The sequence below is a fragment of the Bufo bufo genome, chromosome 1 (assembly GCF_905171765.1).
Source record: "Bufo bufo chromosome 1, aBufBuf1.1, whole genome shotgun sequence".
Classification (NCBI taxonomy): Eukaryota; Metazoa; Chordata; class Amphibia; order Anura; family Bufonidae; genus Bufo; species Bufo bufo.
In genome coordinates this window covers 722704167-722720722 of record NC_053389.1, presented here as the reverse complement: position 1 = coordinate 722720722, position 16556 = coordinate 722704167, and the positions used below count along the sequence as shown (strand labels likewise).

At 44.8% G+C, this 16556-nt stretch overlaps 1 protein-coding gene across 1 annotated transcript in view; it reads left to right on the top strand.

Annotated features, from left to right (window-relative positions):
* BLM (BLM RecQ like helicase) overlaps positions 1 to 16556 on the top strand; it is a 128405-nt gene that overhangs the window by 14861 nt on the left and 96988 nt on the right. Inside the window, exons 3-7 of the mRNA XM_040414371.1 lie at positions 2705 to 3285; positions 5470 to 5635; positions 6051 to 6142; positions 6234 to 6351; positions 6442 to 7061. Coding sequence (XP_040270305.1) covers positions 2705 to 3285; positions 5470 to 5635; positions 6051 to 6142; positions 6234 to 6351; positions 6442 to 7061 — 1577 coding nt within the window. The remainder of the gene's footprint in view (positions 1 to 2704; positions 3286 to 5469; positions 5636 to 6050; positions 6143 to 6233; positions 6352 to 6441; positions 7062 to 16556) is intronic.

Sequence of the window (16556 nt, the reverse complement as noted above, 5' to 3'; positions counted from 1 at the left end):
AGGGGTGGACAATTGGGCGGCGGACTTCCTCAGTCGCACCACCGTCGACCCCGGCGAGTGGTCTCTTCACCCGGAGGTGTTCGAGGCCATTTGCCTTCGTTGGGGCATACCGGACGTGGACCTCATGGCCTCAAAATTCAATCACAAGGTCCCCGCATATCTGTCCAGGGCCAGGGATCCGGGAGCCTGCGGAGCCGACGCCCTCGTTCTTCCTTGGCGAGGCTTCGCGCGCCCATACATATTCCCTCCCATCCCTCTCCTGCCCAAGGTCCTTCGGAAGATAGCGGCGGAAGGCATCTCGGTGATTCTGGTCGCTCCGGACTGGCCCCGCCGGTCTTGGTATGCCGACCTCATGCTGCTCCTGGCAGACGCGCCCTGGCCGCTGCCCGCCAGGGAAGATCTTCTCTCTCAGGGACCGATCTTCCACCCGCGTTTAGGGTCCCTACGTTTGACGGCGTGGTTGTTGAGACCACCGTCCTGACGCGTAGGGGTTTTTCTGCGGACGTCGTCCGCACCATGATCCGCGCCCGTAAGCCGTCCTCTTCTAGGATCTATTATAGGACCTGGAGGACCTTTTTGGGGTTCTGTGCCGATCTGGGGATTCCTCCGCTCCGCTTTTCTCTCCCCACCGTTTTGTCCTTCCTGCAGAGCGGACTGGCCCAAGGGCTGGCCCTTAGTTCTTTGAAGGGTCAGGTGTCTGCGCTGTCCATTTTGTTTCAGCGCCCACTGGCCCCCCTTGGTCCTGTCAAGACCTTCCTTCAGGGTGTGGCTCACGCGGTTCCCCCGTACCGTCCTCCGGTACCGCCCTGGGACCTGAACCTGGTTCTCTCAGCGCTCCAGGCTTCCCCTTTCGAGCCTCTGCGGACGGTTTCCTTGCGACTTCTGTCCTGCAAGGTTATTTTCCTTGTAGCCGTCACCTCTCTTCGGAGGGTGTCCGAATTGGCTGCACTCTCCTGTCTGGAACCTTTCCTAGTGTTCCACCAGGACAAGGTGGTTCTTCGTCCGGTCCCTTCCTTCCTTCCTAAGGTGGTCTCCGCCTTTCATCTGAACGAGGACATCGTTCTCCCCTCTTTGTGTCCTTCCCCTTCCCACCCGCGGGAGAGGGAGCTTCATCGCCTGGACGTTGTCAGGGCGCTCAAGGTTTACCTGGAGGTAACCAGCTCTTTCAGGCGTACTGACTCGCTCTTTGTGGTTCCGGAGGGGTCGCGCAGAGGGATGGCGGCATTCAAAGTTGCTATCGCCCGTTTTGTCAAGATGGCTGTTACTGAGTCTTATCTCGCCAAGGGCAAGGTTCCGCCCCTTGGTGTTACCGCTCACTCCACTAGAGCGGTCGGGGCTTCCTGGGCTCAGAGGAATCGGGCTTCTACGGAGCAGATTTGCAAGGCGGCCACTTGGTCCTCCTTGCACACCTTCACCAAGTTCTACAGGGTGCATACTCATGCGTCGGCTGACGCTGCTTTAGGCCGTCTGGTGTTGCAGGCGGCAGTTGATTGATGCCTCTGGTGTTGGTCTAGTTTGTTCTGGTCCCTCCCTTCTGGGACTGCTCTGGAACGTCCCATGGTTTCCTGTGTCCCCCAAGGAATATGGGCGAGAAAAGGAGACTTTTGTATTACTTACCAGTAAAGTCTCTTTCTCGCTCTTCCTTGGGGGACACAGCACCCGCCCTTCATTTGGGTTACAGTTGTGGTTCCGGCTTGGTTGCCCCCGTTGGGGCTCGACAGTTCTTTTTTCCGGTTGGTGGTTATCTTTCACTACTTGGACACGCAACTGGCAGTCTCTTCTCCAGGCTGAGGGGTATAGCTGATGGAGGAGGGGCTTACAGCTTTCACTTAGTGTCACGCCTCCTAGGGAGCAGAGCTATACCCATGGTTTCCTGTGTCCCCCAAGGAAGAGCGAGAAAGAGACTTTACTGGTAAGTAATACAAAAGTCTCCTTTTTTTATATACGGCACCAGAAATTGTGGTTTGTTAGCAGCACATCGTCCTATGTATTACAAGTCATTTTCTGCCAACCCTGTGCAAAGTGAACAGGGGGCAAACAATAACAATCCGATTTCATTGGGCCATGTGCAAATCTCTTTAAACGTGCACCTATCATGCTGTAATCGCCCCATGCAAAAAGGCCCTCGAGCTCTGTTCACATCTTGTTTGAAGCCTATGTTGGGAGGATCTCCTGACGTACACCTCCGGCAGAAGGCTCTGACTTATCCCACTCCATAGGCATTTAGTGGGATATGTCGCTAATAGGCTCCCAATCATCCCAACCCACTGTGTACCTTTTGTCTGTGATAGCATAGCCTACTATTCTCTTCCATATCACTAAATCACTATAATCTCCCTCTAATATTGATTTTCTTCAAAGTTGTGTGAAAAGCTTGTGGCCATTTGAATGAAAAAAGAATGAAACCACTTCTACCAAAATGCAGCTCCTCTTCTGGCACCCTCAGTAAACAGCTGATATTAATCTATTATCTACTGCTGAATATTATAGTCAACCCAGAGACGTTCTTGTGCTTGGTTCAAGGTCAGAGGCATTGGTGCATGACACAGGAATTCAGATTCTTTATAGTATGCCCACTGTCCTGGGCCTATTACACTGGATATGTGTCACGTCTTTCAGATCTCTCAGCCGCTATATGACAATCACTTGTATTGTTCACTACTTTATACATGATGCTATTGTTGTTCTTTTTTTCTTTCTGAAGTGTTTTTACATTTAAAAAGAAGAGTTCTCTTGATGAGTCCACCTCAACTGGATTCATTCCGACAAAGCAGCAAGTAAAGGACAAAAATGTGACTATTATAATAGACGACCAATCCAAAAAGCAACCGCTAGTTTCATCTATTAAGGGAAGTGGTACAATCAATGGATTTTTCACTTCTAGTTACCCAAAAGAGTCTTCTCCAAAAGTGACATCTTTTAAAAGCGTCCAGCATAATGCAGATGAAAAGAATGAAGATATTCCTCAAGAAAGCTCTTGTTCAAAGACTAAAACAGACTGCAATGTCTCTCTCAGCTCCATTGTCAGCCTGGAGGATTGGGATGATATAAATGATTTTGACACATCTGTATCGCCTCCGACAGGTCATACTAGGAAGTTGGGAAAGACACCACAGAAATGTGGCAAAACACATTTTGTGACCTCTTCCAAATCACTGTCTGTTGAAGTGGAGCCCTCTACAAATAAAGACAGTATTAAAAAGCCTGGTCCTGATCAGTCGGCGGCAGCTAAGAAGCTTGACATCGTATCTGCTGCAGTCTGTGCAGAGGCACTGGTGTCGGCAGGTTAGTTCTTTACAATGCAAAGTAAAGGTTTTAAAGGGGTTTTCTGCTTTGTAATCGTTTGGGGATAAGTGTTTTGCGCAGTTCAGGCGTCAATAAAACCTTCCAGTGCATGCTCTATAAAATGCCAGGCTCAAGGAGATGTCTGAGCCGCTCTTCCCTGCCCTACGCCATATGATGGACAGATCTCGCCCTACCTTTTATAGAGATTACTATTAGCCTCCATAATGCTATTAATGCAGTTTACTAAAGTATAGTTACAGGTTCACCAAAGTATTCCCTGTGCCTACGCCTGCAGTGTTTTTTTTTTTTCTTTTCCAAACATGCCCACTAATTTAGTGTCTGAATGTGTTGTCACCCGAGCCTCAGACTGCTTGCTCTGAATTCTGTTGAGTTAGCATTAAAGAAAAACGATTAATATATAGATGAAAATTCACATCTTTGCTTACCATCTTAGGCTACTTTTACACCTGCGTTAGGTGCGGATCTGTCTGGTATCTGCACAGACGGATCCGTAGCTATAATGCAAACGCTTGTATCCGTTCAGTACGGATCCGTCTGCATGCACTTAGTCAAAAAAAAGTCTAAGTGTAAGTCAAACGGATCCGTCCTGACTTTACATTGAAAGTCAATGGGGGACGGATCCGTTTACAATTGCACCATATTTGTCTCAATGTAAACGGATCCGTCCCCATTGACTTACATTGTAAGTCAGGACGGGTCCGTATGTCTCCGCACCGCCAGGCGGACACCAAAACGCTGCTAGCAGCGTTTTGGTGTCCACCTCCAGAGTGGAATGGAGGCGGAACGAAGCCAAACTGATGCATTCTGAATGGATCCGCATCCATTCAGAATGCATTGGGGCTAAACTGATCCGTTTGGGGCCGTTTGTGAGAGCCTTGAAACAGATCTCACAGGCGGACCCTGAAACGGCAGTGTGAAAGTAGCCTAATGTGGCTTGCAGGTATGTGTGCATGTAAGTGGTCATGTAAAGTCAGTAGTGGGTAAAGGGGTTTATCAAACTGGTGTAAAGTAGAACTGGCTTAGGGTACTTTTATACTTGCGGCAGAGGATTCTGGCAGGCAGTTCCTCCGTTGGAACTGCCTGCTGGATCCGCCAAACGTATGCAAACTGATGGCATTTGTCAGACGGATCAGGATCCTGATCTGTATGACGAATGCATTGAAATGCCGGATCCGTCTCTCCGCTGTCATCCGGAAAAAACGGATCCGGCATTTTTTTTTTTTCGTGGTTGTGAGGATGCACAGACCGCAATGCCGGATCAGTTTTGCCGAAACACTCGGCGCTGGATCCGGCATTAATGCATTTCAATGGGGAAAAAATGCCGGATCCGGCATTCCGGCAAGTGTTCCGGAATTTTGGCCGGAGATAAAACTGTAGCAAGACTGAACTGAGGACATCCTGATGCATCCTGAACGGATTGCTCTACATTCAGAATGCATTAGGATAACACTAATCAGTTCTTTTCCAGTATTGAGCCCCTATGACGGAACTCGGTGCCGGAAAAGAATAACGCTAGTGTGAAAGTACCCTTAGTTACCCTTTAGCAACAAATCAGATTCCACCTTTCATTTTACAGACGAGCTGTGAAAAATGAAAGGTGGAATCTGATTTGTTGCTGTGGGCAACTAGGCTAATTCTACTTTACATCAATTTGATAAATCTCCCCCAACCTGTCCATATGTTACAACATGTGGATGTCATAGAGCTGTGAGTAGACCAGCTTATATCGACGACTATTTATTGGAAGTGCATCGGTCATAACAGCAGATTGACAGACATTTTACAGGAAAGTCTTGTCTTTATTAGACAGCACCTTAAATAGTGAACTTTGCAGAAATCAGAACAGGAAATGTCTTAAAGACCCAGGAGAAGTGCATTTGTAGTCTTTTAGACGTGTAACTTCATCAGATAATAAAACATTTTTTATATATTACATCTGATGTGTATCTGAATCATCTTTGCAGTTCTTTCAATGGCGCCATCTTGTTAGTTGTTCTGAGGTTAATTCTGTATCTCCATTATACAAAATACACATTAGTATTGCAGAAGAAATGTAGTCACTTGTTAGGTTTTTATGTACCATCTTGGATTTGAACTATATGTTATAGCAGACATTTTTTTTGTTGGCTCTAGTTTCCCTGCCCTAACTTTTCTTTTTATTAGATGAAAGTGCGAAAGATATTTTGAATGTCATTTGTGATGATGACATTTATGCAGATGCCCTGGCTGAGGCGATCCCTGCTGAGGATGAGTGTGATGAAGATTTTATTCCTCCATCTCCAACCAATAGTAGTAGTGTGTCCTCTCCCCCTGTGCTCAGGGGCATCTGGTAAGTAGTACATAGTTTCATTATAGTTTCATTCAGTTTTTACCATTGCTAAAACATTGCTGAATCTTGGTAATTTCATCATCCCCAGGCATATTTTAAAGGGGTTGTCCAGCCTTTACTAGGTGATGGCCTATGCTAAAGATAAGCCATCACTGGCTAATCGGCAGAGGACCAACATCCTGTACCGTCGCCAATCATCTGTTTGGATGTAGCTCCAGCGATGGGAGCAGCGCTGTAGTAATGAACTAACTCCATTACAAGGTGTAGTTTCGACGTCAACTTCTCATGATAGAGCTACTTCCGAAACAGCTGATCTAAGAGGATGCAGGGAGTTGGACGTTCTCCGATTGGCTAGTGATGGCCTTTCCTGAGGTAAAGGCTGGACAACCTTTTTAAGTCTATATTTTTACTGTAGTTCTCTGCGGAAGTCATCAGTTACCTCTGGAACTGCAGAGGAGAATACTACTGAACATCTCCGAAAGGACTGTGTGTCGTCTTCTTCAGAGGGTAGGTAGCATCCTGTGCTAGTGCCATCACAGAATGTTGTCTTGTTGAAGATGAAAGTTGATGTCTTTTTGTGATTCTTTATACTTCTTAGTATCATCCGAACTCTGCGCTGTAATGCTGGATATTTGCAAGCTAGTTGATAGAATTCCCAACACTGAGCTGCAGCTCCTTTCCTGTGGAAAGGAACTACAGAAGCACAGGAACATTTGGTAGGTAAATCAGATATACTTTCTGTATTATCCAAACTTTTTTTGTATTTATTTTAATAAGTTTCTTACATTTATTTATTTTTTTGTCAGGAAAAGACTCTTGTCTGATGACTCTGTGCTGAAATCTACACCTTTAGAAGCTCCTCTGTTATCCGGTGGTCCGAAACCATCCTCTTCCAAAACAAACTACTCGACTCAAGACTTGGGTACCCCGGCCTTTGAGGCTTCATCACAACGCCCATTAGGGAATGTTTTTAGATTTAACTCACTCACTGCTGACAAGCCAAAAGCAAAGGACTTTTCAGTGGATTGTAGCACTTTGAGTGAACCTCGGACAGAAAACAAAAGCTTGTTTTCCTTTAAGGCCACTGATTCTACAGCTAAATATTCCTCCAGTCTCCAGGACTCTGTTTTTGTCAGTCGTTTCGATACGCCATACAGTGAAAAACCACTCACCTCTAGTACATGTGCCAAGACATTTGTACATCCACCAGATCTCGACGACATTGATGACATATACTTTGATATTGACAATTTTGACATTGAAGACATTGACGATGAAGTGCAGTGCATGGACAGCCCAGTGGCACCACCTACTACCAAACCGTTACCATCACAGTACCCCACAATACGGGAAGCACCACTCTTTACAAAGAGCAGTATTTCTATACCATCTTCTGTGAAAACTTCTAATCCCTCTGGATCATCAGGTAAGTACTAAATATAATCCAAATACATTAAAAGTGAACCTGTCACTACAAAATACAATGCAGTCTGTAAACAGGATGGTATAGAACAGGAGGAGCTGATCAGATTGGGAAAAGATTCAGTAAAACTTGTAATTTATACATTTGTATCTCTCCTGTGACCAGCACTCAGTACACATGGGACGTGTTTTCAGTGATTGATAGCATTCGCTGTATAAGTGCAGAGGTTTAAAAAGGTTTTCCATTTCATAACTAATGACCTATCCAGAGTATTGGAATAAATAGTTGTGGATATCTCACCACCCTCCTCCGTATGGCAAAGGTACTCTAGCTGAAAACTGATCACCCAATCAGTAAAAGTGAATAGAAAATGAATAGAGAGACAACTGGCACTCACTATGTGGGTTACATCAACAGCATTTAATAGCCACTAGCTCAGCAATGGAGTGTAAGCGGCAAAAATACAACATATAATAAAACGATCTAATAAAATACAATATCCGGAAATATCAATCACATAAAAAACCCTAAAAATATAAACAGCAGTCCACTGGTGATAGGACCCTATATGGGAAGAGTCCTTTATATATTGCAAGGCTTGATAAATATCCAACAGCCTAAATATAATTCCAATATTACACCTGTGTAGGGCTGCAACGATTAATCGATAACTGGATTCGTTGTCGACGAATACAGTTATCGAATAATCGCCGATTCGTTGCTATGCGGGCGGGCGCCGGGCGGGCGGTCACTGCATCTTTATTTTACCTTACAATCGTGACGCTCCAGTAACAACAACTCTGCAGGCAGAGCGGAGGGCGGCGTAACGTCACTTACTCATGTGACGCGCCTGCTCCGCCTCCTTCATTCATAAAGTGGGCGGAGCAGGTGCGTCACGTGAGTAAGTGACGTTACGCCGCCCTCCGCTCAGCCTGCAGAGTTGTTACTGGAGCGTCACGATTGTAAGGTAAAATAAAGATGCAGTGAGTGATTAGTCTGCTGTGAGCAGCAGGGCCGGGGCTGTTATGGGTAGGGGGATCGGTCTATGGCACTGCTATGGGGAGGGGGGATCTGTGCACTGTTATGGGGAAAGGGATCTGTGCACTGTTATGGGGAAAGGGATCTGTGCACTGTTATGGGGAAAGGGATCTGTGCACTGTTATGGGGAAAGGGATCTGTGCACTGTTATGGGGAAAGGGATCTGTGCACTGTTATGGGGAAAGGGATCTGTGCACTGTTATGGGGAAAGGGATCTGTGCACTGTTATGGGGAAAGGGATCTGTGCACTGTTATGGGGAAAGGGATCTGTGCACTGTTATGGGGAAAGGGATCTGTGCACTGTTATGGGGAAAGGGATCTGTGCACTGTTATGGGGAAAGGGATCTGTGCACTGTTATGGGGAAAGGGATCTGTGCACTGTTATGGGGAAAGGGATCTGTGCACTGTTATGCCCATAACAGTGCACATATTCCCCTCTCCATAACAGCGCCACCCACAGATCCCCCTCTCCATAACAGCGCCACCCACAGATCCCCCTCTCCATAACAGCGCCACCCACAGATCCCCCTCTCCATAACAGCGCCACCCACAGATCCCCCTCTCCATAACAGCGCCACCCACAGATCCCCCTCTCCATAACAGCGCCACCCACAGATCCCCCTCTCCATAACAGCGCCACCCACAGATCCCCCTCTCCATAACAGCGCCACCCACAGATCCCCCTCTCCATAACAGCGCCACCCACAGATCCCCCTCTCCATAACAGCGCCACCCACAGATCCCCCTCTCCATAACAGCGCCACCCACAGATCCCCCTCTCCATAACAGCGCCACCCACAGATCCCCCTCTCCATAACAGTGCCATCCACAATTTGTTTTAATATGGCCTTTGAACATAATTTTTCAAGTAAAATCATATAAACCGCTTTTTTTTTGTAATTTTGTCGTTTTTCTCGATTAATCGTAGAAATTAATCGGCAACTAATCGATTATTCAAATAATCGTTAGCTGCAGCCCTACACCTGTGTGATCTTTATGAACAGATTCTGTGGTAGCGGTGACCGCAATGTCCCTTTTTAGATGCAAGGTGTGGACATCCACTTGATATTGAGAGCAATGTCCCTTTGACGCGTTTCGGGGACTTCGCTCCCCTTCCTCAGTGGCTATATCCCTGCTGACACATCACTTCCTTTTATATTGCCACAGGTACTTTTCAAAATCTGGACTGGAATATCTTTTTCATGTGCTGCGATTTGAATGCGTTTTTCATGCAGGTTTTTTCTGTATCTTCATCATATTGCTACCAACAGTACTTGCAATGAAGGAAAAATTACTACCGGGTTGCTTTCTATTGATAAATATACATAATATGTAAAAAATAAGTAAAAGATATATATTAAAACCTCAGTTAAAAATCCGTATATATACAGCACAAGTAGTATAAATTTTTAAAGTCTTTTAAGGCTCAAACAGAATAATCATCATCATAATCACATATTTCCCTTTGTAATTCTAACTGTTCGAAGCGATTCAATATGGATCGGAATGGGGAAGCGGGCCTGTCACCAAGAGGGGGTCACAGCGCCGCTAAACGGCCCGGCATGTGATCCCCTATTGGATGAAAGGCCCACCGCCCTAGTTTTATAGAAAGCCAAAGATCTCTAGTTCTGCATTCAGACCAGCTGGCATCATACTTCCAAAATCATAAATTTTTTGGATTCGGCTCTTGACATCCGCTCAATGTGATTTTCGCCTCTCCAATATTTGTCGATCTTTTCTAAGGCCACAAAGGTCAACCCTGTGGGGTCTTGCCCGTGAGCTTCTTTGAAGTGCCTTGAGAGTGAGTGTTTAAGGTATCCTTTTTTAATATTCGAAATATGTTCGGATATTCTCACTCTCAAGGCTCTTTTTGTCCGTCCAATATATTGTCTTGAACACGGACATTGGACGAGGTAAATCACACTGACCGAATTGCATGTTAGAAAGTGCTCTATCGGGGGCGGAGCCAACTGAGCATGGTGGAGGACGTGTGCGTCTGAGCTCCTCGCCATAAGCCCGGTCTTTTAGCCTAAATCACAGCTTCCCGACGAGAGATTATGGGGAAAACTAGCAAAGATAGAAGAGGGGAGGTGGATAGCACCCCGACATTGAAGAGTTCGCAAAGCGACATGAATAAGTACCTCAGTAAGAGAGTCTCCTCTCAGCCGGAGCGAGGGAAGGCGGCGCGAAATACACCAACAGTGGAGACGCGGGAAGACGATTCTGATGGAGAGTCCTCAGAAGCCGGATCTGAGTTTCAAGGTGAGAGAGACGCCTTGCCCATAACTAGAGCTTTCCTACAACAGTCACTGGCACAGTCACTAGATAAAGCTCTGACACCAGTCCTGAAAGAATTGTCGGACATTAAAACGGAGGTCCTACATATGGGACACAGAGTAGAAGCCCTGGAGGATTCGCACTCCCTTATGTCGCAGCATAGTGTTGGATTGCAAAGCCAACTTGCCTCGGTCTGCAAACAGGTAAATAATGCATTCCTGTATCTAGAGGACCAAGAGAACAGGGGCCGGCGTAAGAATATTCGCCTGAGAGGCATACCGGAGTCAGTCTCCACTGAGGAGATAACACCCACAGTGCGACATCTGTTTGAAAAGCTCATAGGCAAAGAAAGGGCGGACGCCATTGTCATTGAACGGGCGCATAGGGCCCTGAGGCCAAAACCGCCAGCTACAGTACCACCGAGGGATGTAGTGTGTGCCTTATTGAATTACTTGGACACTGCTGCTTTGCTCAAAGCTGCTAGAGAAGCGGGTGACCTTTTATTAGAGGAAAATAAGATCCTGTTGTTCCAGGACTTGGCGGCTAGCACATTGGCTAAAAGGAGAGCCTTCCGCCCGCTCACTAATGTGCTGAGGGAGAGGAAGCTCCCGTTGAAATGGCTCTTTCCCTTTGGCTTAACAACCACTATCGAGGGCCGACAGTTCACGGTGCGAACACCAGAAGATTTGCCAAAGATGTGGGACGCACTGAAGATGGAGCCTCTGGAAATTCCATCATGGCTGCCGGCATCGTTCCCGCCAGACCTGCCTCAGCTTCTCCAGAATGGGCACTGGCAATCAGCTGGTAAAAGTAGATCGCCGAAGAAGAGGATCACCTGAGGAGTGAGACTTTGATTCTATAAGAATGGTTCATTTTAATAATGTTCTCACCCTAGCATTTCTACAGTTTGTTGCTTTCACATGGATATGCTTCCTTATTGGGGTAGTAGAGGTGCCTACTCCAGTGGGGGATTTGTCTTTCACATATATGTTTTTCCCCTTTACTTGTGTGCAGTTTTAAAAAAAAGTGAGAAGGGGTTTCACTTTATGATCTGTTAGACCGGGCGGATGGAGATGAGCTCTGGTAGTTTCTCCACACATGTTTCCCCCCGCCGGCCTTAATTATAAGGTCAGAGTGTGCGTTATAGCGTCTAGAGACGCCATTGGGCCCTGCAGCCCATTAGTTATGTTCATAGTTATTCTTATTTTTATTTTTATTGGTTTTTTCATGTATCCTGTCTTACCTGACTTATATAATTTCACTAGTCCCTTGAGAGATAGAATACTTGAATATGGCTAAAGTGAAGGTATACTCCCTCAATGCTAATGGCGCTAATATTCCTCAGAAGAGGAGCCAATTGTATCACACTTTAAAGAAGGAACAAGTTGATATAGCCTTTATACAAGAGACCCATTTTAGGCATATGCATATCCCTAATATGACCAATAAGCACTTTCCCTTATGGTTTCATGCGTCCCACTCGTCTGCCTCAAGGGGAGTATCGATTGGTGTGGGGAAAAATATCCAGTTTAAAATGTCAGCGAAAATTGCAGACCCGGAGGGCAGGTACCTCTTAGTAAAAGGTAAAATTCTTAATTTAACCATTACAATGGCGAACCTGTACGCTCCCAATACTAATCAAATAAGGTGGATCTTGAGGACGCTTGAGACCCTGAGGCCTTTTGCTGAGGGTTTGCTGATCATGGGAGGGGATTTGAATATGATTTTTGATCCTTTGAAAGACACCACATCTAAGTCCAGGAGCTCGTCGGTTAAAAAACTCCGCAAACTTCACCTTACACTATCAGACCTAGGAGTATCAGATGTCTGGAGGTTATTACACCCAGAGGAGAAGGACTATACATTTCATTCTAGAGTACATGATTCGTACCAGAGATTGGATTATATATTTCTATCTAATCATGCGCTTCCAGTAGTTACGGAAGCCAGAATAGGTAATGCAGTCATCTCTGACCATGCCCCGGTGTGCGTGAAGGTGAAGTTTGCTGACCTCCCTCGTAGATCCTGGACCTGGCGATTGAACACCACGCTCATAGATGATGCTCAAAATGAACAGTTAATTTCCCAAAAGTTAAAAGACTATTTTTTGAATAATGACTCAGGTCAGGTTTCCAGTTCCATTTTGTGGGAGGCCCACAAAGAGGTAATCAGGGGTGAGCTCATCAGTTTAGGTACCAGGTTAAAGAGACAGAGACTAAAAGAGTTGAACTCCTTGTTGCTGCAAATATCAACACTTGAAAGCCTTCATAAAAAATCGCAGTCTAATGAGGTGTATATTTCCCTTACCTCCCTACGTAAGAAAGTGAAGGACCTTCTTAACGTTAGATCAGCCAAAATTTTACAGGTTCTACGTTTTAAACATTACCTACATGGTAATAAAAGTACCAAATTGATGTCTGCTCTCTTAAAACACCAGAGGGATAAATCCTTCATCTCAGTGATTAAATCCTCAGAGGGAAACAGATTTACAAGCACACCTGCTATTGCTGGGGAATTCCGCAAGTTCTATAAGTCTCTGTATAACCTGGGTGACGGGGGTACAGGCCCTGACGTGGCCTCACAGACTAAGGAATTCCTTAAATCCATCAAGATCCCTTCCATATCAAAGGAGAATGGTTTAGATTTGCTTAGGCCCTTTACAGCAGAGGAGGTGAAGCGAGTTTTGGATACCATACCACTGGGGAAAAGCCCTGGCCCAGATGGGTTCCCCATCGCTTATTACAAAAAATTCAGAGATATACTTGTCCCTCACTTTGTCTGCCTATGTAATTCACTGCTCCAGGGGGGGACTCTTCCCCCTCAGGCTCAGGCAGCGCATATTACTGTAATTCATAAAGAAGGAAAGGACCAAGAAGCTTGTGGAAGCTACAGGCCAATTTCCCTGCTCAACACAGATTTAAAATGGTGGGCTAAATTGCTTAGTGCAAGGATCTCTAAGCTGTTGCCTGAGCTTGTGGGGGAAGAACAAGTGGGTTTTGTACCAGGAAGGGAGGGGAGACATAATGTTAGCAGGGTAGTTCATAGTGTCTGTTATGCTAAAAAGAATAAGACCCCGTTAGTACTACTGGGAACTGACGCAGAGAAGGCGTTTGACAGAGTCAGCTGGCTATACATGCGTAGCACATTAGAAGCATTTAGTTTCCCAGATCAGTTTATTAATGCCATATTCTCACTTTACTCTTCTCCATCAGCGCGAATTATGGTAAACGGGACTCTGTCAGACGCCTTCTCGATATGCAATGGCACGCGACAGGGATGCCCATTGTCTCCTACACTCTTTATTCTTACCCTGGAGACTCTACTCCTTAAATTTAGGCAAAATCCGGTTATTCAGGGATTGCAATTAGGTTCATATACTCATAAAATGGCAGCATTTGCTGATGATTTGCTCCTTATACTGACTGATCCACTAAAGGCTATGCCTGAAGTTCTAAATATCTTCCAACAGTTTGGATCACTGTCCAATTTTAAGATCAACCTGGACAAATCCGAAGCACTAGGGATATCTCTTTCAAGCACACAACAAGCTAGGCTTAAAGGTTTGACACCATTTAAATGGCCCCCGACCTCTATTAAGTATCTAGGTATTAATATATCTAGGGACCCAGGTCTGCTGTTCAGGCTAAACTTCCCTCCTCTGCTGAAAAAGATTGAAGCCTTCCTATCCAAAAGCTCCATACCGTTCTTGTCCTGGTTAGGTAGGAAGAATGTAGTTACGGCCTATGTATTACCCCAGCTGTTATATACCCTTAGATCACTGCCTCTGCACTTACCAGCCAATTTCATTGCCAAGATTAGAGGGACGATTGGGAGATATATTTGGGCAAATAAAAAAGCTAGACTCCCCTTTGAACTATTAACTAGAAGAAGGAAACAAGGAGGTATATCACTTCCAGAGATTGAATTATATGTACAAGCCATTCATCTGGAGAGGTGGGTTGCTTTGACGAGACCTGGACCCTCATCCATGCATATAGATATGGAACTTGCTCTTCTAGGTTGTTTTACGGACTATATGTTGTGGTTCCTTTCTAAAAAGCCAGATAAAAAAGCTATACTTAGTGTCATCACTCAAGGAACTGTCTTAGCATGTAACAAGACGAAAGTACTTAGTATGGGGAGAGGGAAGTTGTCACCCCTGACACCTCTCAGAATGTTACCTCAGATCTTGAACACATCTCGTGTGGAGACCAGGCCCATTTGGAAGTCATTACTGGGGGTAGTAGTAGGTGATTTGGTGAAAAATACTGGCCAGCAAGAGTGCTATATGTCCCTTAGTGGAAGAAATAATATAAAGTGGGATTTCCTCCAAGTACAGGACTTTGAAAACACATGTACTAGTTTTAAAAAGTCTAAATTTGTTCCACTAGAGGAACCTACCTGGTTGGAAACATATACATTACTACCCAGGATTCCCCCGAAATGCATTTCGCTTATATATGCACAACTGATGAGGGATAGGGGAGATGGCTTTCCTTCCTATGTAGCAGCTTGGGAGAAGGAGTTAGATTGTGTACTTGAGGATTCGGATAAAAGATATGTATTGACTCACTCACATGGTTTCTCTAAGTGCATCTTGACCCAAGAAAATTCCCTGAAAATACTCACGAGATGGTACAGAACACCTGAATGGCTATTTCAAGTGGGATTAGGGTTAGATGATCTTTGTTGGAGGTGTGAGGAAAGTAGAGGATCGCTGTCACATATCTGGTGGTTCTGCCCGAGGTTGAGGAAATTCTGGGACGATATTGAAAAAGCGATTAATCAGATTTGTTCAGTGAACCTGAAGCTTACGCCGAAATTAGTACTGCTCTGGCTACCCACGAGTGACTTCAGACCGGGCAGAACGAACCTACCCACACACATGATAGCGGCAGCTAAGTTACTGGTCCCGGTAAAATGGAGGGATAAAGAGCCACCGTCACTAAAGATGTGGCATGAAAAAATGGCAGACATATGCAGAATGGAGGAATTAGTGGGATGGACATACCATAATAGGGAAAGATACTTGCGAGTATGGGAACCATGGATAAAATATATAAAAGAGAGGGTCAACTTAGATAAAAACAGAAATGTCGAGTGAGCTGGAACATATTGGGGGCGCAATTAAAAGGTTGGATATCCTGAGGGATCAGCAAATATATGCTTGACAAGATATACTATGTTAGCTTAGTCCATTGTATACCTTCTTTAACCAGATAGGTGACGAATAGATGTGAAATCGGGAAAGTCACAGAGGACAGGTCTATTATTGTTATTATGTGTTTTTTATGTTGTCTTTTATTTTCTTATTTTCATGTTCTACAAGCACCAAGGTTTTCACCTAGTGAATAGCAAGTATGGTTTGCATGATTGCATTGGTTCACCTACCTGTATTGTGGGGTTGATAACCTGGAAGCTTAAAATTATCTAGAATATGTTAATGTGAACATATGTAATCTGTCATTTGATTTATGATGACTTTATTTGACCTACACTGATTATATGTATGCTGAACTTTTATATATCAATAAAAACAGATTTGACCAAGAAAGTGCTCTATCTCCCATATGAAAGAATTCTGGGTCGAGGCCACCCTCTTAGTGTTTCTTGGGATTTTGGTTGTTTTACAACAGATACACTGTCCACATTTATAAAAGCCCTTTAGGTTAGTCAGCCTACCAACACCTGATGGTTTGGTCTGTTTCGTCTTAATAGACGAGCTACTTTTATGCCCAAATTGGGCGCCCTCTTATATGTTATTTGTGGTCTCGATGGTATTATTCTACCTATGACCTTATCCTGTAGTAGGTGATGCCAAATGGCGTTTAATTATCTCTTCCACTTTTTTCCTTTGTACTATCTATGGGAGAATAATCCTAAATTGGGAATCTGTTTCGTTATTCTGTATTGTTTTTACTGTCAGTAGCGAACTCCTCTGCAATTTTCTTACTTTTTCTAGTGATCCCTCTAATATTTTACTAGGGTATTGTTTTGCCAGGAATTTATCTCTCAAGTGCATGGCTTCCACTTCAAATTGTGACTCTTCGGTACAGTTTCTTTTGAGTCAATTTGGTAAATGGCAACTTGAGTGTAAGATAAATGCGTTCCTGGCCGAGGGTTTCTGATAGGTCTTACAGATATATTTTTCACCTACTCTCGTAATTGCCAAGTCCAAAAATT